The sequence below is a fragment of the Ranitomeya variabilis genome, chromosome 1 (genome assembly GCF_051348905.1).
Source record: "Ranitomeya variabilis isolate aRanVar5 chromosome 1, aRanVar5.hap1, whole genome shotgun sequence".
Classification (NCBI taxonomy): domain Eukaryota; kingdom Metazoa; phylum Chordata; class Amphibia; order Anura; family Dendrobatidae; genus Ranitomeya; species Ranitomeya variabilis.
In genome coordinates, this window is record NC_135232.1 from 144,071,222 (window position 1) to 144,097,906 (window position 26,685).

The 26,685-nt window shown below is 43.8% G+C and overlaps 1 protein-coding gene across 1 annotated transcript in view; it reads right to left on the minus strand.

Annotated features, from left to right (window-relative positions):
- Positions 1-26,685, minus strand: part of ERAP1 (endoplasmic reticulum aminopeptidase 1) — a 66,084-nt gene that overhangs the window by 18,627 nt on the left and 20,772 nt on the right. The window contains exons 6-12 of the mRNA XM_077289538.1: positions 26,519-26,673; positions 24,848-24,961; positions 19,439-19,570; positions 17,995-18,126; positions 17,825-17,899; positions 17,560-17,717; positions 12,361-12,440 (exon numbers count right to left, since the gene is read on the minus strand). Of these exons, the coding sequence (XP_077145653.1) occupies positions 12,361-12,440; positions 17,560-17,717; positions 17,825-17,899; positions 17,995-18,126; positions 19,439-19,570; positions 24,848-24,961; positions 26,519-26,673 (846 nt within the window). The remainder of the gene's footprint in view (positions 1-12,360; positions 12,441-17,559; positions 17,718-17,824; positions 17,900-17,994; positions 18,127-19,438; positions 19,571-24,847; positions 24,962-26,518; positions 26,674-26,685) is intronic.

Consider the following 26,685-nt stretch of genomic DNA (forward strand, 5'->3'; position numbering starts at 1 on the left):
ATCCTAATTCTTAACCTGCCCAGCAGTGGAGGTTGGCACCCTAAGAGTACGATTTTTTGGCACCCCCATTCACCGAGGACTATCCCTCACTTCCCTGGATAACCCTACCAGAGCAGGTAGAAAAACATATAGATGAAAGATAAGAGATGAAACAAATCAAATAAATTCCCAAAACGTTTGCCAGCTGACAAAGACATGAACCTTACCCTTCTAATTTTATACTGTGAGGCTGTGGCCTCTGATACAGCTAGGGGGCGCTGTTTGTTCTCCCCAGGTTGTGCATGCAGTCGGATGAAGTCCATAGATGTGCATGAGAGTCACGGATTCCCGGTCCAGGTTTTCCATGTGGCTGAAGGCCACAGGTTTGTGTGTGTTAAAAGCCCTGCAGTAAGGGGTATGGGTGTGTCAGGTCAGGTGTGCGAGGTGCACGTCAGTGTCAGTCTGGTTTGTGCTGGTCTGCAGAGTGCATGGAGGCACTGGCCAGCAGAGCCAGCAACCAGGGCAGCTGAATAGCCTGGCACCCGCAGCGTACATGGAGATGCAAGTCGTCCATGGTATTGGTCTCGGATGTGGACAAGTCCTGTGCCCAGAGGTGGATGTTCTGTGCCCAAAGGAGTCGGATGTGGACAGTCCTGTGCCCGGAGATGGATGTCCTGTACCCGAAGGAGTCGGATGTGGACAGTCCTGTGCCCGGAGGTGGATGCCCTGTGCCCGAAAGAGGACTAGCATGTGTAGCGATTGCAAACAGGTGGATATGGTGCCCGGCTGCTATCCGGAGGATATCCTGGACTGTGTACAACTGTGTGAGTAAAGAGACTGTAAGAGACTGTGATACAGCGATGCAGGACACCCACGAGAACTAGTCAGAGGGAGGCTGGCATGTGTAGTGTCTGCAACATATGAGGCTGTGTGTATGGAGACGGTAATATGGCATGAGGTCGCCTAGGGAAACTGGACAAGTGAAGTCTGGCCTGTTTAGGGACCGCAATCTAAAGCCATATGATTTGTATTGCTATGAACTGGTGTAAACTGAATACTGATAATATAGACTGAAGTTACTGTATATGTATTTATGTGAATTGGACTTTAATGCTGTGAGGAAACACATTAAAGGAGACTTTTGTGCTTGAACTTTGTGGGTCACTGCCTCTTCACTGCGTACGATGCTACTACAATCTTACAATACATACCCTTATACCCTTTTATATACCCTTATAATTTTAAGGGTAGGTTATTTTATATCTCAGTGTTAAAATTATCAAAAATAAAATCCAGAAAATCACATTGTATAAGTTATATAAATTTATTTGCATTTTGCAGTGAGAAATAAGTATTTGATCCCCTACAAACCATAAGGGTATGTGCACACATTGCGGATTTGGCAGTTTTAAATGCGTTGTACAGTACCATGTAAATCTATGGAAAACCAAATCCGCAGTACACATGCTGCGGAAAATTCTGCGCAGAAACGCAGCGGTTTATTTTCCGCAGCATGTCAATTCTTTGTGCGGATTCCGCAGCGTTTTGCATCTATTCCTTTACAGGAATCTGCAGGTGTAAAACGCAGGCAAAATGCGCACAAAATCTGCACAAAATCCACAGGAAATCCGCAGGAAAAACGCAGGTCATTTTACCTGCGGATTATGCAGAATCCGCGTGGAAAAATCCCCAATGGAATCCGCAACGTGTGCACATACCCTTAGAGTTCTGGCTCCTACATACCAGATATGCTCATAATCAACTCTTTACCTGCAATAAAAATAGCTGTCTTACATAGTCACCTTTATAAAAGACTCCTGTCCACAGACTCAATTAATCAGTCTGACCCTAACCTCTACAATATGGGCAAGACCAAAGAGCTTTATAAGGACGTCAGGGACAAGATCATAGACCTGTACAAAGCTGGAATGGCCTACAAAACCATAAGTAAGACACTGGGTGAGAAGGAGACAACTGTTGGTGGAATAGTAAGAAAATGGAAGAAATACAAAATGACTGTCAATCAATATTGATCTACGGCACCATGCAAAATCTCACCTCGTGGGGTATCTTTGATCCTGAGGAAGGTGTGAGATCAGCCTAAAACTACACAGGGGGAACTTGTTAATGATCTCAAAGCAGCTAGGACCACAGTCACCAAGAAAACCATTGGTAACACATTACGCCGTAAAGGTTTTAAATCCTGTAGTGCTCACAAGGTCCCCCTGGTCAAGAAGGCACAGGTGTAGGCCCATCTGAAGTTTGTCATTGAACACCTGGATGATTCTGTGAGTGATTGGGAGAAGGTGCTGTGGTAAGATGAGACAAAAATTGAGGTCTTTGGAATGAACTCAATTTGCCGTGTTTGGAGAAAGAGAAATGCTGCCTATACCCCAAAGAACACCATCCCCACTGTCAAGCATGGAGGTGGAAACATTATGTTTTGGGGGTGTTTCTGCTAATGGCACAGGACTACTTCACCACATCAATGGGAGAATGGATGGAGCCATGTACCGTAAAATCCTGAGTGACATCTTCCTTCCCTCCGCCAGGACATTAAAAATGGGTCGTAGCTGGGTCTTCCAGCAAGACAATGACCCAAAACATACAGCCAAGGAAACAAAGGAGTGGCTCAAAAAGAAGCACATTAAGGTCACGGAGTGGCCTTGCCAGTCTCCAGACCTTGAAGCTCCGAGTTGCCAAGCAACAGCCTCAAAATCCTAATGATTTAGAAATGATCTGCATAGAGGAGTGGACCAAAATTCCTCCTGACATGTGCGCAAACCTCATCATCAACTACAAAAAGCATCTGACTGCTGTGCTTGCCAACAAGGGTTTTGCCACCAAGTATTAAGTCTTGTTTGCCAGAGGAATTAAATACTTATTTCTCACTGCAAAATGCAAATAAATTTATATCATTTATACAACGTGATTTTCTGAATTTTATTTTTGATATTCTATCTCTCAATGTTAAAATTAACCTACCCCCTAAAATTATAAACTGTTCATGTCTTTGTCAATGGACAAACTTACAAAATCAGCAAGGGATCAAATACTTATTTCCCCCCACTGTATGTGAAAATCACCCCTGTTATCCCAACTGCAAGGATTTGGTTTGTTTCTCTAATTAAAAATAATCTGTCACCAAGTTTTTGCCACGTAATCCGAGGGCAGCTAATGTAGAGACAGAGACCCTGATTCCAAAAATGTGTCACTTACTGGGCTGCTTGCTGTAGTTTTAAATAAAATCACTGTTTTATCACCAAGATTATCACTAGAGGACTAGTAAACCTGCTAGGCAGTCCTCCATATTCATCAACCCAACCCCACCACTAATTGGCAGATTCTGCCTATGCACAATGTGCTCAGCTGCCTATCAGTGGTGTGGCTGAGGTTATACAAAACTCATCAATCTTAGAATTGGTTGAACTGCACATAAAACAGTAATGTAATAAAAACTGTAGCAAGCAGCCCAAAAAATGATACATAGATGGAATCAGGATCTCTACATCCATCTGCTCTGAGGTAGAGAAGCAAAAACCTGGTGACTGATTCCCTTTAAAGGGAATCTGTCAGGTGATTTTTTAGTACTATACTAATAGTATCCTGCAATAGGCCTGGGATGGCCCTTTCAGAATATGTATTTGTAGCTTCTCCAGTTTTCTTGCTGTAAGCAATGGAGAATTCACATCCGCACGCCTGCTAATTATTATTATTATGTATTATTTATTGTTATAGCGTCATTTATTCCATGGCGCTTTACATGTAAGGAGGGGTGTACATACGGTAATAAAAACAAGTACAATAATCTTAACCCCTTCACCCCCAAGGGTGGTTTGCACGTTAATGACCGGGCCAATTTTTACAATTCTGACCACTGTCCCTTTATGAGGTTATAACTCTGGAACGCTTCAACGGATCTTGGCGATTCTGACACTGTTTTCTCGTGACATATTGTACTTCATGTTAGTGGTAAAATTTCTTCGATATAACTTGCGTTTATTTGTGAAAAAAACGAATATTTGGCGAAAATTTTGAAAATTTCGCAATTTTCCAACTTTGAATTTTTATGCCCTTAAATCACAGACATATGTCACACAAAATACTTAATAAATAACATTTCCCACATGTCTACTTTACATCAGCACAATTTTGGAACCAAAATTTTTTTTTGTGACGGAGTTATAAGGGTTAAAAGTTGACCAGCAATTTCTCATTTTTACAACACCATTTTTTTTTAGGGACCACATCTCATTTGAAGTCATTTTGACGGGTCTATATGACAGAAAATACCCAAGTGTGACACCATTCTAAAAACTGCACCCCTCAAGGTACTCAAAACCACTTTCAAGAAGTTTATTAACCCTTCAGGTGTTTCACAGGAATTTTTGGAATGTTTAAATAAAAATGAACATTTAACTTTTTTTCACACAAAATTTATTTCAGCTCCAATTTGTTTTATTTTACCAAGGGTAACAGGAGAAAATAGACCCCAAAAGTTGTTGTACAATTTGTCCTGAGTACGCTGATACCCCATATGTGGGGGTAAACCACAGTTTGGGCGCATGGCAGAGCTTGGAAGCAAAGCAGCGCCATTTGACTTTTCAATGCAAAATTGACTGGAATTGAGATGGGACGCCATGTTGCATTTGGAGAGCCCCTGATGTGCCTAAACATTGAAACTCCTAACAAGTGACACCATTTTGGAAAGTAGACCCCCTAAGGAACTTATCTAGATGTGTGGTGAGCACTTTGACCCAACAAGTGCTTTACAGAAGTTTATAATGCAGAGCCGTAAAAATAAAAAATCATATTTTTTCACAAAAATGATCTTTTCACCCCCAATTTTTTAATTTTCCCAAGGGTGAGAGAAGAAATTGGACCCCAAAAATTGTTGTGCAATTTGTCCTGAGTACGCTGATACCCCATATGTGGGTGTAAACCATTGTTTGGGCGCAGGGCAGAGCTCGGAAGGGAAGGAGCGCCATTTGACTTTTCAATGCAAAATTGACTGGAATTGAGATGGGACGCCATGTTGCATTTAGAGAGCCCTTGATGTGCCTAAACATTGAAACCCCTAACAAGTGACACCATTTTGGAAAGTAGACCCCCTAAGGAACCTATCTAGATGTGTGGTGAGCACTTTGACCCAACAAGTGCTTTACAGAAGTTTATAATGCAGAGCCGTAAAAATAAAAAATCATATTTTTTCACAAAAATGATCTTTTCACCCCCAATTTTTTATTTTCCAAAGGGTAAGAGAAGAAATTGGACCCCAAAAATTGTTGTGCAATTTGTCCTGAGTACACTGATACCCCATATGTGGGTGTAAACCATTGTTTGGGCGCAGGGCAGAGCTCAGAAGGGAAGGAGCGCCATTTGACTTTTCAATGCAAAATTGACTGGAATTGAGATGGGACGCCATGTTGCGTTTCGAGAGCCCCTAATGTGCCTAAACATTGAAACCCCCCACGAGTGACACCATTTTGGAAAGTAGACCCCTTAAGGAACTTATCTAGATGTGTGTTGAGCACTTTGACCCAACAAGTGCTTCACAGAAGTTTATAATGCAGAGCCGTAAAAATAAAAAATCATATTTTTTCACAAAAATGATCTTTTAACCCCCATTTTTTTATTTCCCCAAGGGTAAGAGAAGAAATTAGACCACAAAAGTTGTTGTGCAATTTGTCCTGAGTACGACGATACCCCATATGTGGGTGTAAACCATTGTTTGGGCGCATAGCAGAGCTCAGAAGGGAAGAAGCGCTATTTTACTTTTCAATGCAAAATTGACTGGAATTAAGATGGGATGCCATGTTGCGTTTGGAGAGCCCCTGATGTGCCTAAACATTAAACCCCCCCACAAGTGACACCATTTTGGAAAGTAGACCCCCTAAGGAACTTATCTAGATGTGATTTGAGAGCTTTGAACCCCCAAGTGTTTCACTACAGTTTATAACGCAGAGCCGTGAAAATAAAAATTATTATTTTTTTTCACAAAAATGATTTTTTAGCCCCCAGTTTTGTATTTTCACAAGGGTATCAGGATAAATTGGACCTCAAAAGTTGTTGTCCAATTTGTCTGGAGTACGCTGATACCCCATTTGTGGGGGGGGACCACTGTTTGGGCGCATGACAGAGCTCGGAAGGGAAGGAGCGCCATTTGGAATGCAGACTTAAATGGATTGGTCTGCAGGCGTCACGTTGCATTTGCAGAGCCCCTGATGTACCCAAACAGTACAAACCCCCCACAAGTGACCCCATATTGGAAACTAGACCCCCCAAGGAACTTATCTAGATGTGTTGTGAGAACTTTGAACCCCCAAGTGTTTCACTACAGTTTATAACGCAGAGCCGTGAAAATAATTTTTTTTTTTTTCACAAAAATGAAATTTAGCCCCCAGTTTTGTATTTTCACAAGGGTATCAGGATAAATTGGACCCTAAAAGTTGTTGTCCAATTTGTCCTGAGTATGCTGATACCCCCTATGTGGGGGGGAACCACTGTTTGGGCGCATGACAGAACTCGGAAGGGAAGGAGCGCCATTTGGAATGCAGACTTAAATGGATTGGTCTGCAGGCGTCACGTTGCATTTGCAGAGCCCCTGATGTACCCAAACAGTACAAACCCCCCACAAGTGACCCCATATTGGAAACTAGACCCCCCAAGGAACTTATCTAGATGTGTTGTGAGAACTTTGAACCCCCAAGTGTTTCACTACAGTTTATAACGCAGAGCCGTGAAAATAATTTTTTTTTTTTCACAAAAATGAAATTTAGCCCCCAGTTTTGTATTTTCACAAGGGTATCAGGATAAATTGGACCCTAAAAGTTGTTGTCCAATTTGTCCTGAGTATGCTGATACCCCCTATGTGGGGGGGAACCACTGTTTGGGCGCATGACAGAGCTCGGAAGGGAAGGAGCGCCATTTGGAATGCAGACTTAAATGGATTGGTCTGCAGGCATCACGTTGCATTTGCAGAGCCCCTGATGTACCCAAACAGTACAAACCCCCCACAAGTGACCCCATATTGGAAACTAGACCCCCCAAGGAACTTATCTAGATGTGTTGTGAGAACTTTGAACCCCCAAGTGTTTCACTACAGTTTATAACGCAGAGCCGTGAAAATAAAAATTTTTTTTTTTTTTTTCACAAAAATGATTTTTTAGCCCCCAGTTTTGTATTTTCACAAGGGTATCAGGATAAATTGGACCCTAAACGTTGTTGTCCAATTTGTCCTGAGTACGCTGATACCCCCTATGTGGGGGGGAACCACTGTTTGGGCGCATGACAGAGCTCGGAAGGGAAGGAGCGCCATTTGGAATGCAGACTTAAATGGATTGGTCTGCAGGCGTCACGTTGCATTTGCAGAGCCCCTGATGTACCCAAATAGTACAAACCCCCCACAAGTGACCCCATATTGGAAACTAGACCTCCCAAGGAACTTATCTAGATGTGTTGTGAGAACTTTGAACCCCCAAGTGTTTCACTACAGTTTACAACGCAGAGCCGTGAAAATAAAACATATTTTTTTTCCCACAAAAATGATTTTTAGCCCCCCAAATTTTTATTTTCCCAAGGATAACAAGAGAACTTGGACCTCAGAAGTTGTTGTTCAATTTGTCCCTAGTACGCTGATACCCCATATGTTGGGGTAAACCCCTTTTTGGATGCACGGGAGAGCTCGGAAGGGAAGGAGCACTGTTTTACTTTTTCAACGCAGAATTGGCTGGAATTGAGATTGGACGCCATGTCGCGTTTGGAGAGCCCCTGATGTGCCTGAACAGTGGAATCTCCCCAATTCTACCTGAAACCCTACCCCTAACCTCACCCCTAACCGTTTACTGAACATTTTCTGACAGTCATAAGTGCCACGTATATAAGTGCCACGTATTTAAGAGCCACGTATTTAAGTGCCACGTATTTAAGTGCCACGTATTTAAGTGCCACGTATTTAAGTGCCACGTATTTCAGTGCCACGATATTTCAGTGCCACGATATTTCAGTGCCACGTATTTCAGTGCCACGTATTTCAGTGCCACGTATTTCAGGCACTGAAAAATACGTGGCACGTAAATACTTCAGTGCCACGATATTTCAGTGCCACGTATTTCAGTGCCACGTATTTCAGGCACTGAAAAATACGTGGCACGTAAATACGTGGCACGTAAATACGTGGCACGTAAATACGTGGCACTTAAATACGTGGCCACTGAAATATCGTGGCACTTATATACGTATATACGTATATAAACGTATATTTCAGTGCCACGTATTTCAGTGCCACGTATTTCAGGTTAGGGGTAGGGTTAGGGGTAGGGTTAGGGTTTTTTGTTTTTTTCTTGTTTTCTTGTGTTTTTCTATAAAAACGCATGCGTTTTACCGCGTTTACATGCATTTTTTCACACATGTGGTTTTTTTAAAAAACGCATGCAGATAAAAACGCAAGTGTGAAACCAGACTAAAAGACGCTTTTTATAGCAAAAAAGTTTTTGCGTCTGCACATTTTGAGACCTATAATTTTTCCACATTTTGGTCCACAGAGTCATGTGAGGTTTTTTTTTTTTTGCGGGACGAGTTGACGTTTTTATTGGTAACATTTTCGGACACGTGACCATTTTTTATCACTTTTTATTCCGATTTTTGTGAGGCAGAATAACCAAAAACCAGCTATTCATGAATTTCTTTTGGGAGAGGCGTTTATACCGTTCTGCGCTTGGTAAAGTTGATAAAGCAGTTTTATTCTTCGGGTCAGTACGATTACAGCGATACCTCATTTATATCATTTTTTTATGTTTTGACGCTTTTATACGATAAAAACTATTTTATAGAAAAAATAATTATTTTGGCATCGCTTTATTCTGAGGACTATAACTTTTTTATTTTTTTGCTGATGATGCTGTATGTCAGCTCGTTTTTTGCGGGACAAGATGACGTTTTCAGCGGTAACATGGTTATTTATATCCATCTTTTTGATCGCGTGTTATTCCACTTTTTGTTCGGCGGTATGGTAATAAAGCGTTGTTTTTTGCCTCGTTTGTTTTTTTTTTTTTTTTCTTACGGTGTTTACTGAAGGGGTTAACTAGTGGGCCAGTTTTATAGGTTGGGTCGTTACGGACGCGGCGATACTAAATATGTGTACTTTTATTGTTTTTGTTTGCTTTTTTTGGATAAAGAAATGTATTTATGGGAATAATATATATTTTTTTTATTATTATTTATTTAGGAATTTTTTTTTTTTTTTTTTACACATGTGGAAATTTTTTTTTTTACTTTTTTACTTTGTCCCAGGGGGGGACATCACAGATCGCAGATCTGATAGTGTGCACAGCACTCTATCATTTCCGCGATCATACTTTCATCGGAGCAGGCTGCAGCTTTCATCTGCAGCCTGCTCCGACCCGGAAGTGCTCCCTGCAGGACCCGGATACAGCCCCTCGGCCATTTTGGATCCGGGGCCTGCAGGGAGAAGACGTTCGGTACGAGGTGAGTACATCACCTTGTACCGATCGTCTCAGGGAAGCCCGCAGGGAGCCCCCTCCCTGCGCGATGCTTCCCTGTACCGCCGGTACACCGCGATCATGTTTGATCGCGGTGTGCCGGGGGTTAATGTGCCGGGGGCGGTCCGTGACCGCTCCTGGCACATAGTGCCGGATGTCAGCTGCGATATGCAGCCGACACCCGGCCGCGATCGGCCGCGCTCCCCCCGTGAGCGCGGCCGATCGCGTATGACGTACTATCCCGTCGGCGGTCATGGGGGCCCACCCCACCTCGACGGGATAGTACGTCTGATGTCAGGAAGGGGTTAAACAATACAAGTCATGACTGGTACAGGAGGAGAGAGGACCCTGCCCGCGAAGGCTCACAATCTACAAGGGATGGGTGAGAATACAGTAGGCGAGGATAGAGCTGATCGTGCAGCGGTTGGTTGATCGGTGGTTACTGCAGGTTGTAGGCTTGTCGGAAGAGGTGGGTCTTCAGGCTCTTTTTGAAGGTTTCGATGGTAGGCGAGAGTCTGATGTGTTGTGGTAGAGAGTTCCAGAGTAGGGGTGATACGCGAGAGAAATCTTGTATACGATTGTGGGAAGAGGAGATAAGAGGGGAGTAGAGAAGGAGGTCTTGTGAAGATTGGAGGTTGCATGCAGGAAAGTACCGGGAGACGAAGTCACAGATGTATGGAGGAGACAGGTTGTGGATGGCTTTGTATGTCATGGTTAGGGTTTTGTACTGGAGTCTCTGGGCAATGGGGAGCCAGTGAAGGGATTGACAGAGGGGAGAGGCCGGGGAATAGCGGGGGGACAGGTGGATTAGTCGGGCAGCAGAGTTTAGAATAGATTGGAGGGGTGCGAGAGTGTTAGAGGGGAGGCCACAGAGCAGGAGGTTGCAGTAGTCAAGGCGAGAGATGATGAGGGCATGGACTAGGGTTTTTGCAGATTCTTGGTTGAGGAATGTACGGATTTGTGAAATATTTTTGAGTTGAAGTCGGCAGGAAGTGGAAAGGGCTTGGATGTGTGGTTTGAAGGAGAGATCAGCGTCAAGGATTACCCCGAGGCAGCGAGCTTGTGGGACCGGGGAGAGTGGGCAGCCATTTACTGTAATAGATAGGTTCGTTGGGGGGGGTCGCGTGAGATGGGGGAAAGATGATGAATTCTGTTTTGTCCATGTTAACTTTCAGAAATCTAGAGGAGAAGGAGGATGAAATAGCGGATAGACATTGAGGGATTCTGGTTAGTAGGGAGGTGATATCTGGTCCAGAGATGTAGATCTGTGTGTCATCAGCATAGAGGTGATACTGAAAGCCATGAGATTATATGAGCTGTCCCAGGCCAAAGGTGTAAATGGAGAAGAGCAGGGGCCCTAGAACTGAACCTTGTGGGACTCCGACAGATAGGGGGCGAGGTGAGGAGGTGGTGTGTGAGTGGGAGACACTGAATGTCCGGTCTGTTAGGTATGACGAGATCCAGGATAGTGCCAAGTCTGTGATGCCAAGGGATGAGAGGGTCTGTAATAATAGGGAATGGTCCACTGTGTCAAAGGCAGCCGACAGGTCGAGGAGGAGAAGGACAAAGTAGTGTCGCTTGCTCTTGGCGGTTAAGAGGTCATTGGTGACCTTAGTTAGGGCAGTTTCAGTGGAATGGTGTGACCGGAAGCCAGATTGTAAGCGGTCAAAGAGGGAGCAAAAAGAGAGATGGGAGGACAGTTCAAGGTAGATATGTTGTTCCAGTAGTTTGGAGGCATAAGGAAGAAGTGATATAGGGCGATAGCTAGATACAGAGGATGGGTCAAGAGAGGGCTTTTTGAGGATAGGTGTGATGGAAAACACCAGTTGTTAGTGATAGGTTGAAGAGATGGGTTAGGGTTGGGATGAAGACTTTGGTGAGGTTTGGGATGAAGTGGGATGGGAGCGGGTCAAGTGCACAGGTGGTGAGATGCGATCTTGAGAGTAGAGTGGAGAGTTGATCTTCTGTAATGGTGGAGAAGTTGGTTTTGGAGGTGGAAGGCAGGGAAGTCGGGAGGAAGGGCTCTGGGGGTTGTTGACCAAAACTGTCTCTGATGTTATCAATCTTCTGCTTGAAAAATGAGGCAAAGTCTTCAGCTGAGATGTGGGGAGGGAGAAGGTGCTGGGGGAAGGAGGAGAGAATTGAAGGTGTTGAATAACTGTTTAGGGTTGTGAGACAGGGAGGATATGAGAGATGAGAAGTAGGTTTGTTTCGCTGTGGCGTGTGGTCTTGAAGGTAGTGAGGGACTGTTTGAATGCGATGAAGTGCTCGCTGAAGTGGGATCTATTCCATCTGTGCTCAGCAGCCCTGGAAGCTCGCCTCAGTTCTTTGGTCAGGCTGGTGTGCCAGGGCTGTCTGTTGATTTTGCGAGCTTTGGTATGTGTAAGTGGGGCAGCAGATTCCAAAGCTACAGCTATTGTGGTGTTATATAGAGCGGCAGCGTCATCCGCATTGTGTAAGGAACTTATATCTGTGAGAGGGGGGAGGGATTCAGAGAATGAATGTAGGTCAAGATGTTTAAGATGCTAATCAACATGCTAATCAAGCATATGTACAGTACATCCAAAATGAATATGCAAAAGGTGATAATTATGCAAATTTATTAATGAGGATGTGTGGTATAATAGATTTAGTACAAAATGCTAGTCAGACCCTATGGAACTGTATAATACAGCTATTTACATGAGGATTTAATGTACACCAGGATTTTGCGGAATACAAAGGAACCCAGTTTAGGATGGCGCCCTGACAGCACGCACTTCTCTCTGCTGTACCTGTGATAGCAGTAACAATGAGAGCTGTCAGGGACGGAGGGCGCCCTGGAATTGCCATCCTGGTGTCATCCAATTGACTGTGTATTCCCATCTGTTACTGAACATACCTTTCTTAGTTTTTAGCAAAAATCTTTGGACTGCATTAGATTTACTGGTGATGTATGTCAAAGGGATATGCCATAACAACCTATAAAATAGAAATAATATTCAGTAAGGATAAGTATATTACAAACAGAAATAGCCTAATGATAAGGGTATGTGCACACGTTCAGGATTTTTCGCGTTTTTTTTGTCTGTTTTCCACAGGAAAAACGCTAAAAAAAAGCTTACATTAAGCATCCCATCATTTCAATGCATTCCGCAAATTTTGTGCACATGCTACGCATCGCGGTAAAAAACGCAGCATGTTAATTAATTTTGCAGATTTTTCACGTTCTTGCCACTATATTATTGCATTGGGAAAAAACGCAAAAAAACCGCGCAAAAAAACCGCGCAAAAAAACGTGAAAAAAATGCATGTGGATTTCCTGCAGAAAAAGTCCGGTTTTGTTCAGGAAAATTCTGCAGACATTCTTGAACATGTGCACATAACCTAAATAGTAACTTCACAACAATAGATTTCAAGATTGGACGGTGTAAACCTGGTGCAATATTTGTCAGTGATCACACTAACTTAGTGCAGCAGATGAAAGATACATCTTGCTTAGGCTAGTTACATACTAGCGTTTGGGCTGCGGACGAAAGGCCATACGGATGTATGTGGATGCCTCTGCATCTTGACTCTGCGCTGACCTGCGTCAAACGCAACATGTTGCATTTTTGTTGCGGTCGGCGCAGCTTCAAAACAACGCATGTGGAGGCATCCTCATACATCCGCATGGCCTGCGTACCCAATGATAGAGTACACAGGACGCATGCAGACGTAGGTGGAGCTGAAGGAAGAGGCGCGGCAGTGGACGGGGCTTCACAGAGGAAGAAGGCTTTCGTCCGCAGCCCTGCCGAACGCTAGTGTAAAGCTAGCCTTACTTCCCTTCAAACTTGGAAGATGTCCAGCAGAGGCATCAGCTCAGAAGGGAACCAGCTACACCCATTTAGTGGTCTGAGAAGTCTGGCCAGAAGTGGTCTACATGGAGAAAATGCAGCCAAAAGGCATACCTTCAACATGGAAACAAGGCCAAGTGACTCGACTATGCACACAAACATAGGAAGGAAATAGGGTGCCGAAAAATGGCAGCAGGTGATCTGGACTGTGGAGTCAAAATGTGGAAAATGTGGCGGTTTGTCTGCAGGAAATAGGGAAGCTTGGAGAATAGTCTTTGCAAGTTTATTAAACTTCAGCAAATGAAGATGGGAATTTGGTCAGGATTAATGGAGTCACCAATGCTGAGAAATACAGAAATACCGATAACTTGAGATGGGCGGACACCTGGATGTTCGGGTTCGGCCGAACAGTTACAAAAAGTTTGGGTTCGGGTATCAGTACAGTACCTGGACCCAAACCCGGATCCCATTCACTTGAATGTGGGCCCGAACATCCAGTGTTTGTAATATGCATGACTGCGCCACAAACACCGCTTCTGATTGGCGGTAAAATCATCCCTGCCGGTCAGAGCCGCTGTTCCCACACTGTCAGAAGACAACGTGAGCGCTCAGCTGTGATCGGACATATGAAGTTTACATCCGGTCACTGGTGAAAGCTGATGGGACAACTGATCCCATCATCCGACACCTGCTGCCGCTAATAACAGCGAGAGACGCTCCTGCACTGTAAATAAATCATTTTTAAAAAAAACCCGGCATGGGTTCCCCTATATTTTTGATAACCAGCCAGGCAAAACTCAGAGCTGGGGGCTGCAACCCTCAGCTGTCAGTTTCAGCAAGGCTAGTTATCAAGAATAGAGGGGTCCTCACGCTGTATTTTTAAATTATTTAAATAATTTAAAAAACGGACTCTATTCTTGATAACTAGCCTTGCTGAAACTGACAGCTGAGGGTTGCAGCCCCCAGCTCTGAGTTTTGCCTGGCTGGTTATCAAAAATAAGGGGAACCCATGGCGGGTTTTTTTAAATGAGTTATTTAGAGAGCAGGAGCGGCTACTGAATTCACCCATCTTTCGCTCCTGCTCTCGCTGTTATTAGCAGCAGCAGGTGTCGGATGATGGGAGCAGTTGTCTCATCCGCTGACACCAGTGATCGGAGGTAAATGTTATCCCTCCGATCACAGCTGAGTGCTCACGCTCTTTTGACAGTGTGGGAAGCGCGGATCTCTGACTGGCGGGGATGATTTCACCGCCAATCAGAAGCGGCGCTGTCATGTGCAAACACCCGGTGTTCGGCAGTCGAACCCGAACAGTAACACGGACTTCCTGGTGAATTCCATGTTAAGGGGCCGTGCCCGAATAGTAGGTGTTCGGTACGGATGCCGAACTTTACTGTTCGGGTTCGCCCATCTCTACCGACAACTACTAAATGTATTCTGCAGCAGGAGATTGACCCCAAACATATAGCCAATGTCATTAAAAACTATTTTTAATGTGAAGAACAAGGAGTCCTGACAGTGATGATCCGGCCTCACATAGCCCAGATCTCAGCATCATTGATTCTGTCCGGCATTACATGAAGAGATAGAAGGACTTGCATAAGCCTACATCCACAGATCTGTGGCTAGCTTCTGAAGATGTTTGTAACAACCTCCTGCCGAGTTCCTTCAGGTGTGTCTAGAAGAGCTAAAGGCCCCATCTCACATAGCGAGATCGCTAGCGAGATCGCTGCTGAGTCACAAGTTTTGTGACGCAACAGCGACCTCAGTAGCGATCTCGCTATGTGTGACATGTACCAGCGACCCGGCCCCTGCTGCGAGATCGCTGGTCGTGTCGGAACGGCCTGGGCCGTTTTTTGATCGTTGAGGTCCCGCTGACATCGCTGAATCGGTGTGTGTGACACCGATCCAGCGATGTCTTCACTGGTAACCAGGGTAAACATCGGGTTACTAAGCGCAGGGCCGCGCTTAGTAACCCGATGTTTACCCTGGTTACCAGCGTAAATGTAAAAAAAAAAAACACACTACATACTCACCATCTGATGTCCGTCAGGTCCCTTGCCGTCTGCTTCCTGCTCTGACTGACTGCCGGCCGTAAAGTGAGAGCACAGCACAGCAGTGACGTCACCGCTGCGCTCTGCTCTCACTGTGCGGCCGGATCTCAGTCAGAGCAGGAAGCAGACGGCAAGGGACCTGACGGACATCAGATGGTGAGTATGTACTGTTTGTTTGTTTTTGGTAACCAGGGTAAACATCGGGTTACTAAGCGCAGCCCTGCGCTTAGTAACCCGATGTTTACCCTGGTTACCCGGGTGCTGCAGGGGGACTTCGGCATCGTTGAAGACCGTTTCAACGATGCCGAAGTCGTTCCCCTGATCGTTGGTCGCTGGAGAGAGCTGTCTGTGTGACAGCTCCCCAGCGACAAAACAGCGACGCTGCAGCGATCAGCATCGTTGTCTGTATCGCTGCAGCGTCGCTGTGTGTGACGGGGCCTTAAGTGGTAATAGTGATGTGATAATCCTTGCATGTGCTGCAGCTGTCGAACACCGTGAGCCATGCAGCCGCGGGCACTCCAGCATGTTTATTGAGCGCGCAGAAGGCACTCGATTAGGACGCGAGCATGCTCACTCATCACTAGGTGGTAACGCCGATTATTGATTTGATTTAAATTTCTCTTTTGTTTATTTACTTTGTGTTTTGTTATTTGATAAAAAAAAACATTAAAAGAGAAACTGTCAGCAGGCTCTTGCTATTTAATTTGAGAGTAGTAAGATGTAGGGGCATAGACCCCGATTAAAGCGATGTGTGACTTATTAGGCTGTTGTTTCATTAAAATCAGTGTTTTATCAACACAAGATTATCCCTAGAGGACTAGTTGTCTGGTGTCATGTAGTCCTCCTTTTCTATGCAATCCCGCCCCCACCACTGATTGGCAGATTTTTGCAGTGTACACAGAAACTGACAAATCAGTGGTTGCGGGCGGGATTATACAGAGCTCAGCATTCAGAGAACAGATAGACCTGCAGCAAAGAAAACAGTGATTTTTTTATCAGTTTTTATCAAAACTTCACCAAGCAGCCAAGTAAGTGACACATTGCTGTAATCAGGGTCTCTGTCCCTACATGATGCAACTCTGGCAGATTCCCTTTTTTGCTGAATTATTTCCACACCTGCTTAAGGCTGTGTGCCCACAATGAGCTTTTCATGCTGTGTATTTTTGCCATGTCAAAAATCCAGCGTCTTGCAGATCCATCAAAGTGGATGATATTTATAGAAATCTCCTGCTCACTGTACTTCTGTTTTACTCAGCGTAAACTGACCAGAGGTGCGTGTATCAAATCTGTAACATGTCAATTTGTCTTGCGGGTACACAGCGTTACATGTACAAATTTGTCCCATAGATTTGCATTAGATTCTCGTATTGTTAGTGCCTTTCTGCAGCAGAAATGCATTCAAAATGCCTGTGATCAGCACATGACTGTACCAAGAAAGTTTAGTCAAAGCCAAATACTAGGAAGTATCAAAAACAAAGGAACTTTGTTTAAAACATGACACACCAATAAGACACAAAATCATAGTGTCAAAAACACTATAAACATGCATTAAAAACTTTATAGGTTCAGAGACGGTGCAGAAAATCTGCCACATCAAAACCTCACAAAAATCTCATTGTGGGATCGTAGCCCAAACCTTTTGCACAGCACAGGAGCGTGGACAGGTCAGTGGAGCATACAGTAGGGAGAGTGGAGGAAGCTGCAGCCAGGAACCTCTTATGGCAGAAGTGCTCGCTGCGATCAGATCAGGAGAGACCAATGCACCTAGGACAGTTGGCGACCTCGACCATAGTGCCATGTTCCGCTCTAGAGTCTAGTGGGGCTCTACAGCTCTTAGGCTACGTTCACATTAGCGGTGGGCGCCGCAGCGGCGGGCGCCGAAGCGGCGGGCGCCGCATGCGTCATGCGCCCCTATATTTAACATGGGGGCGCATGGACATGCGTCGCACTTGCGTTTTGCGCCGCATGCGTCGCCCGCGTCCGGCCGCAGCAAGTTGCATTTTTGCTGCGTCCAACTTTCGGCCAAAAAGGACGCATGCGGCGCAAAACGCAGCGTTTTAGCGTGCGTTTTGCCGCGTTTTTGTTTGCGTTGTGCGCTGCGGCACCGACGCTGCGGCGCACAACGCAAATGTGAACGTAGCCTTAAAGCTTTATTTACACTGGATTGGACAGTTCGGACCAGGGGTGTCCTAATTATTCTATGGCACGACTTACCCAGCGGACTCGGCGTCTCTAGCGCCTTTCTGATAATGCTCTTGTTGTACGAAGACATACTTTCCTTTTACAGTCACAGTGACTAACGGGAATCCTTTCTGCAGTGTCCATGTGTTCATCATGGACCTCACATCGATGATATTGTCATCTGTCCAGTGCTGCGAGACACAAAGATTATCAGACGATTCACCGCATTTACCCAGGAAACAGATATATCTGCACTATTAATCTGCCATCACTCAGCATGGACATGTGCTTTACATACAGACTTTTCTTGGCCTTTCCGGCAGAATCCACCTCTTTCCTTATTACCACTCGCCGTGTCTTCTGAAGGACAAATCTGATGGATGGAATCAAAAATAACAGTCATTCCAGTATTTCCTCCAACATCAACTTTATTCCCCAACCTATACTCTGTGACAAGACTGAACTTACGTCCGTCATGCTGTCCCACAAGTCCTCATTCCTTGCATTGCGATAGCTGAAACGACGTAAGTAATGGATAATACCGGCTTCAAAACTTCCAGAGCCCATGTAGTCTTGTAACATGTTCAAAATGCAAGCCCCCTGCAAAAGAGGCAATGGAAGAAAAGCATAGAAAACGCTGTGGTTCCTGTCCTTGGGCGCAGCAGTGCACCACACACCCAAATAGGATCCTGCCCAGAATGCGGCACTCCAGATCGGTGCAATAGTGAGGCTCATTACAAAGAGCAATCCAGAATGGTAATAAACGTTTGGGTCAGCAATAAACCTTCATCACTACACTGGGAAATATACATATATGCAAATCTAGATGTAGATCGTAGATTGTAAGTTTGCGAGCAGGGACCTCACCTCTAATGTCACTGTTTAAATGGTCTTAACTCGTACTGAATTTATTGTTTGTACATGTCCCCGCTTAATTGTAAAGTGCTGCGGAATATGTTGGCGCTATATAAATAAAAATTATTATTATTATAAATCTATTATTACAAGTGATAGTAATATCATGTATGTGGAAAAACAGAAGACGCATGGAAATAATATACAAAAAAAAAGGGAAAAAAATGAAAAAGCTCATAAAAGAACAAATGACGGATTTGTTATATTATAGCAGCATGACATGAGTCCAACGTGATTTATACAGTTACAAGAGTCATATGTGGGGAAAAAAATGTTATCAAAAACAAATATAGTTGGCACATTGTCTTATTCACAACTGCTTCTGAAGAAAATTTGTCAACTATATTTGTTTTTGATTAAAAAAAAAGTCTTTCTGCACATATGATTTTTGCAATTGTATAAATAATGTTGGACTCATGTCATGGTACTATAATGTAACATATCTGTCACTTGTACTTTTATGACTTTTTTCAATTTTTTTCTTTTTTGTATATTTTTTCCACGCATCTTCTGTTACGTTTTTCCACATCCATGGTATTACTATCACTTGGAATGATAGATTTGTATACATGTATATTTCCCAGTGTACTGACCATTGCTCTATATAATAATCCTCACTATTGCACCTATCTGGAGTGCTGAATTTTTACAGTCACAATTTTCCTTTTATTCTACTCATTAGTGATACATATTGGGATATGCAATTAGCTGGTGCAGGTGCTATTATCTGGTACTGGTCCAAATACTCCATGACAGCTTATATACTGTACATTGGGGCACAGTACAGGAGCAACATGGACGAGTATGAAGAACATGCAGCCTGCACAAAAAAAAACTAAAAGTGGATGATCGGACTTTTAGGAGGAACTGCGGCTTTTATCAGGTCGCCTCCATACATATGGGTCTTTGTGAGATCATCTAATTTAGGTTCCCAGAAAGTGGACGTTATAATAAAGGTTTGTCCATTCTTGTGTAAGATGCAGCCCAATGATGTTACCTTGTCATATGAGACCTCATCAAACATCTCTTGTATCTGCTCAGGATTCTCCACAGGGGTGGACACGGCATGGGACGAGTTCAATGAGTCTACTTCCATGGCACTAAAACATTTGTCTAAAAATTTGTCATCCTGCAGAGAAAGAAGAGCTCAGTGGTACCTTACAATCCTCCAACATAGAGAACACATTATTTTACTCTTAAAGGGGTTGTCCTATAAACAACATACTTATCACGTGGATAGGTGATGTAAGAAATGTATGATCACTGGAGGGCTGACTCCTGGGCCATGAAAGCTGGGATCATAAACCCTCCTGCAGGGCTGGTGTCAGCACCCTGCGCTCCCGGGCAAGTGCTGGGGCCCTGAGCAGGTGGGGGGGGGGCTAGTGGCCGTCAGGGACACCAGCTCGCTATGGGAGCCCAATGCCAGAGCCCACGAGTGCCTTGGCACTTTCAATACTTACCTCTCCCTGGAGCATTATATGGGGCACATTATATATGGATCAACATATGGAGCACATCATATACTGGAGCATTATATGGGGCCCATCATATACTGTATATATATGGAGCAATATATGGGTCCATTATTCTGTATGGAGCATTATATGGGGTCCATTACACTGTATGTAGCATTATATGGTGCCCATAATACTGTATGGAGCATTATATGGGGACCATTCTGTATGGAGCAATATACTGGGTCCATTATACTGTATGGAGCAATATATGGGGCTCATTATACTGTATGGAACAATATATGGGGCTCATTATACTGTATAGAGCAATATGTGGGGCTCATTCTGTATGGAGTGCTATGTGGTGCCTATAATACTGTATGGAGAACTATACTGTCTGGCTTCTGAGTTATTGTACAATTTCCAATAGATATACATAGTTACATAGTTACATAGTTATTAAGGTTGAAGGAAGACTGTAAGTCCATCTAGTTCAACCCATAGCCTAACCTAACATGCCCTAACATGTTGATCCAGGGGAAGGCAAAAAAACCCCATGTGGCAAAGAGTAACTCCACCATGGGGAAAAAAATTCCTTCCCGACTCCACATACGGCAATCAGACTAGTTCCCTGGATCAACGCCTTATCAAGGAATCTAGTGTATATACCCTTATACTTTTCCAGAAAGGTATCCAGTCCCCTCTTAAATTTAATTAATGAATCACTCATTACAACATCATACGGCAGAGAGTTCCATATTCTCACTGCTCTTACAGTAAAGAATCCGCGTCTGTTATTATGCTTAAACCTTCTTTCCTCCAGACGTAGAGGATGCCCCCTTGTCCCTGTCTCAGGTCTATGATTAAAAAGATCACCAGAAAGGTCTTTGTACTGTCCCCTCATATATTTATACATTAAAATAAGATCACCCCTTAGTCTTCGTTTTTCCAAACTAAATAGCCCCAAGTGTAATAACCTATCTTGGTATTGCAGACCCCCCAGTCCTCTAATAACCTTGGTCGCTCTTCTCTGCACCCGCTCCAGTTCAGCTATGTCTTTCTTATACACTGGAGACCAGAACTGTGCACAGTATTCTAAGTGTGGTCGCACTAGTGACTTGTATAGAGGTAAAATTATGTTCTCCTCATGAGCATCTATGCCTCTTTTAATACATCCCATTATTTTATTTGCCTTTGTAGCAGCTGCCTGACACTGGCCACTGAATATGAGTTTGTCATCCACCCATACACCCAGGTCTTTTTCATTGACGGTTTTGCCCAGAGTTTTAGAATTAAGCACATAGTTATACATCTTATTACTTCTACCCAAGTGCATGACCTTACATTTATCCCCATTAAAGCTCATTTGCCATTTATCAGCCCAAGCTTCTAGTTTACATATATCATCCTGTAATATAAAATTGTCCTCCCCTGTATTGATTACCCTGCAGAGTTTAGTGTCATCTGCAAATATTGAAATTCTACTCTGAATGCCCCCTACAAGGTCATTAATAAATATGTTAAAAAGAAGAGGGCCCAATACTGACCCCTGTGGTACCCCACTGCTAACCGCGACCCAGTCCGAGTGTGCTCCATTAATAACCACCCTTTGTTTCCTATCCCTGAGCCAGCTCTCAACCCACTTACACATATTTTCCCCTATCCCCATTACTCTCATTTTATGTAACAACCTTTTGTGTGGCACCGTATCAAAAGCTTTGGAAAAGTCCATATATACTACGTCCACTGGGTTCCCTTGGTCCAGTCCGGAACTTACCTCTTCATAGAAGCTGATCAAATTAGTCTGACATGAACGGTCCCTAGTAAACCCGTGCTGATACTGGGTCATGAGGTTATTCCTCTTCAGATACTCCAGCATAGCATCCCTTAGAATGCCATCCAGGATTTTACCCACAGTAGAGGTTAAGCTTACTGGCCTATAATTACCGAGTTCAGTTTTTGCCCCTTTTTTGAATATTGGCACCACATTTGCTATACGCCAGTCCTGTGGTACAGACCCTGTTATTATGGAGTCTTTAAAGATTAAAAATAATGGTCTATCAATGACTGTACTTAGTTCCTGCAGTACTCGGGGGTGTATCCCATCCGGGCCCGGAGATTTATCAATTTTAGTTATTTTTAGACGCCGCTGTACTTCCTGCTGGGTTAAGCAGGTGACATTTAATGGGGAATTTTTATCACTAGTCATTTTGTCTGCCATGGGATTTTCTTTTGTAAATACTGATGAAAAAAAGTCATTTAGCATATTGGCTTTTTCCTCATCCTCATCCACCATTTCACCCAGACTATTTTTAAGGGGGCCAACACTGTCATTTTTTAGTTTCTTACTATTTATATAGTTAAAGAATATTTTGGGATTATTTTTACTCTCTCTGGCAATGAGTCTCTCTGTCTCAATCTTTGCTGCCTTGATTTGCTTTTTACAGAATTTATTTAATTTTTTGTATTTATTTAATGCCTCCTCACTACCTACTTCCTTTAATTCTCTAAATGCTTTCTTTTTGTCCCTTATTGCGCCCCTTACAGCTCTATTTAGCCATATTGGTTTCCTCCTATTTCTAGCATGTTTATTCCCATACGGTATATACTGTGCACAGGTCCTATCCAGGATGCTAATAAACGTCTCCCATTTTCTTTGTGTATTTTTGTGTCTCAGGATATCGTCCCAGTTAATTGCACCAAGATCCTCTCTCATCCGTTGGAAATTTGCCCTCCTGAAGATTAGTGTCCTTGTAACCCCCCTACTACACATCTTATTAAAGGATACATGAAAACGTATTATTTTGTGATCACTATTCCCCAAGTGACCCCCAACCCTTATATTTGATATGCGGTCTGGCCTGTTGGTTAATATTAGGTCTAGCAGTGCCCCCCTCCTTGTTGGGTCCTGAACCAGTTGTGAAAGGTAATTGTCTCTCATAGTTGTCAAAAACCGATTACCTTTACTGGAACTGCAGGTTTCTGTTCCCCAATCTATTTCAGGGTAGTTGAAGTCCCCCATAATAATGACTTCTTCTTGAGTCGCAGCTTCATCTATTTGCTTTATGAGGATATTCTCCATTGCTTCCATTAGTTTTGGAGATTTATAACAAACCCCTATCAGTAATTTATTATTTTTTCTCCCTCCCCTTATCTCCACCCACAGGGACTCTACATTTTCATTAAATTCACCTATATTATCACGCAGGATGGGTTTTAAGGAAGATTTTACATACAGACACACCCCTCCCCCTCGCTTATCTGTACGGTCATTTCTGAACAGGCTATAGCCCTGCAAGTTAACAGCCCAGTCATGGCTCTCATCCAGCCACGTCTCAGATATCCCCACCATGTCATAATTATGCTCCAACAACATTAGTTCTAATTCATCCATTTTGTTGGCGAGGCTTCTGGCATTAGTATACATGCACTTGATGTTACTCTCTGTACCTCTATTCTTTCTTAAATTACTAACTGTTCTAACCCCACCCCCCATGCCACCGCCACCCCCAACTTCCTTATTTGTGCCCAGGTCTCTATCTGCACTATCTTCCCCTCCTATAAAATGAATACCCTCCCCCCCAATCCCTAGTTTAAACACTCTTCCAACCTTCTTACCATTTTCTCCCCCAGCACAGCTGCACCTTCCCCATTGAGGTGCAGCCCGTCCCTAGCGTAGAGCCTGTAGCCAACTGAGAAGTCGGCCCAGTTCTGCAGGAACCCAAACCCCTCCTTCCTACACCAATTCTTGAGCCACTTATTAACCTCCCTAATCTCCCGTTGCCTCTCTGGCGTGGCACGTGGTACCGGCAGTATTTCGGAAAATACCACGTTGGAGGTCCTTGCTTTCAGCTTGCAACCTAATTCCCTGAAATCATCTTTAAGGACCTTCCACCTACCTCTAACTTTGTCATTTGTGCCAATGTGCACCATGACCGCTGGGTCCTCACCAGCCTCTCCCAGTAATCTGTCCACCCGATCAGCGATGTGTCGGACTCACTCATGTAATGCAAGAAGTAAGTGAAATCTTTGGCATTGTACTATACCTATATTTCTCTTTGCTGTATCTGTACATCATAAATCATGGTATGTGTTAAAGGGGCCCACAAAAACCTGGAGCCGGCCCTGCCCTCCTGTGTGAATGGAACAGCAGCCAGGAGCATGTGCAACCACTGCTTTATTCACCATCTACATGAGTAGTGGTTGCATCCGATCCCTTCGTACAGGGACACTTTGGACCCTCATGTTTTGGATCATGTAGTGTCTCAGCAGCTAGACTCCAGTGATCATTTATAGCATCATCTATCCTATGAGTGAACCATTTGCTTAAAGAGTAACCGCCATATTATTTTTTATTACATAAATCAATAGTACAAATAAGAATACGAAACTTTGTAATAAATCTTATCAGAGAAATCCACTTTCTTCTCCTGGATTCACAACTCATTCTCAAAATTCTCAATTCACAGGTAAAATGTGTATTCAGTGAAGACAGAATGAATTGTGAGTCCAGAAGGAGAAGAAAGTAGATTTCTCTGATAAGATTTATTACAAAGGTTTCTTATTCTGTCACTCCAGTTCTATTCTCCGCTCAACGCTGCATCTTCGTGCTTGACTGAGTGCCTGAAGTCACACAGCACAGGGGCTAAGGAGTCATCAATCAAGCAGGATGAGGCGGCACTGAGCAGGGAATAGAGCTGGAGTGACAGAGGCTTCGGATCTACCATAGTCCTTCAGCATATTTGTATATCAATTCAAATGCTGATTTCTCATGGCCATGGAAAGGGATTGCTGGACTTGTCCTTGAAAGAGCTACATGTGCATATAAATAGTTTGGGGGGAGGGTGAAATCCTGCTGACAGATTACCTCTAATTAACATTGGTAATTTTAACACTTTCAGAAGAGTCTGATGACAGATCCGCTTTATATAAGTCATGAAAAGTAAACTTACAACTTGCAGCTCTGGATAAGTAATATTGACCGAAATATACTCCATGAACTTTGCAAATCCCTCATTCAGCCACAGATCATTCCACCACTCCATTGTTACCAGGTTTCCAAACCACTACCAAGAGATAAAAGAACGGCAGTTACCATTCACAGCAACAATCTATAGTCTCCTACATATTAAATAGATCATAAATAATTAGGACGATTTACTGATCAGCAATGTCTCACTGCTGATGGGGGTTGGACTCTGGGGTACAGGACCGAGGGCAGCACCAGGGTCTTGTCTAGGCCGGGTTCCATCAAGACCAAAAAAGCCAGCTATTGTCTGATTGGCATTAATGGCCGACTCCTCTACCAAGACCGCTATATGTTGTCTGCTGACCTAGCTATTACTGCGGCACACAAAGAATCTGAGCAAGCGATCTTGTAAGATGGCCTATCTCAATAAAGGTAGGAAACTCTACTATAAGCGGCTACACTATACAGGAATATGCAATAAGGGCTATAATTCCATTCGAGAGGGATGACCATCATCATATCCATTTTGCTTTGCTCTAATACATCTAAAATAAAGCCACTTTGTAAGAGAGTCCTAAAATGTGCAAAAATGCTGTAATTATAAATGTCCTGCAGTTTTGTGTCTACGGCTCCTATGCTGACCCATGTCCCTCCATAGTTACAGACTATAAAACAAACCTGTGAAGGCTTCCTCCTCTCATTTCAATACATCTTGATATCCTTCTGAATATGGATGCATGTATGGCTGTATTCAATGCTTCGGACTCTAATAACTACAGGGGATGTATGCCGGAAAAGCTCCAAAAGGCAACACATAAGGAGACAGGACCATAATTTACAGGGGTATCCTCGAGTTTGGAAGTTAACTTCTCAATTGATGGGTGTCCAACCGCTAGGACCCCCACTGATCCCAAGAACCTGGGATTTGCAGAGTCCTGTGTGAATGTAGTGGTGGTCGATCATACTCGCAGCGCACTGCTGTTCTGCTCATTCTTAATGGAACCGTGCTGGAGATCCCTGAGGGCAGCATATGACCGACACTAGCTCCCTTTACAAGGGTTTCTTCTGAGCCCTGGTTCTTGGGAACAGTGGGAGTCTCAATGGTCGGACCCCCAGTGATCGGGAAATTATCCTCTATCATATTTATAGGGAATAACTTCCAAATTTGAGAATACCCCATTAAGTTTGATCATTGGGACCTTTAACAGATTTAAGCACTGGCCCTCAGGAGCGTTGCATGTGATCTCTGGGAGAGTTCGGAGTGGCAAAGCTGCCATGACCAGGTAGGTGCCGTGACCAGGTAGCTGCCATGACCAGGTAGATGCCATGACCAGGTAGATGCCATGACCAGGTAGCTGCCATGACCAGGTAGGTGCCGTGACCAGGTAGCTGCCATGACCAGGTAGCTGCCATGACCAGGTAGATGCCATGACCAGGTAGATGCCATGACCAGGTAGCTCCTGTGACCAGGTCTGCATAGTAACTATTTTTCCGTGTAACTGTGAATTACAATACAAAATACACTAAATATTAGTATACATAACGCAATTACTCATAGTCCATAGATTATCACTATGGCAGGTGCATGATAAGATTGGGGTATTGGAAAGCAATCAATGGCAGAAAGCCGGACATCAGACTAGCCTCTACTGACCTGGTGAGCCAGCTCGTGAGCAATAACCATTGTAATCCAGAGTTTATTGGAGGCTGTTGATGTCTTCGGATCGTACAACAATGCGGACTCTCTGTAAGTCGTTAGCCCCCAGTTTTCCATTGCACCAGACTGAAAGTCAGGAATTGCAGCAAGATCTAAATAAATTA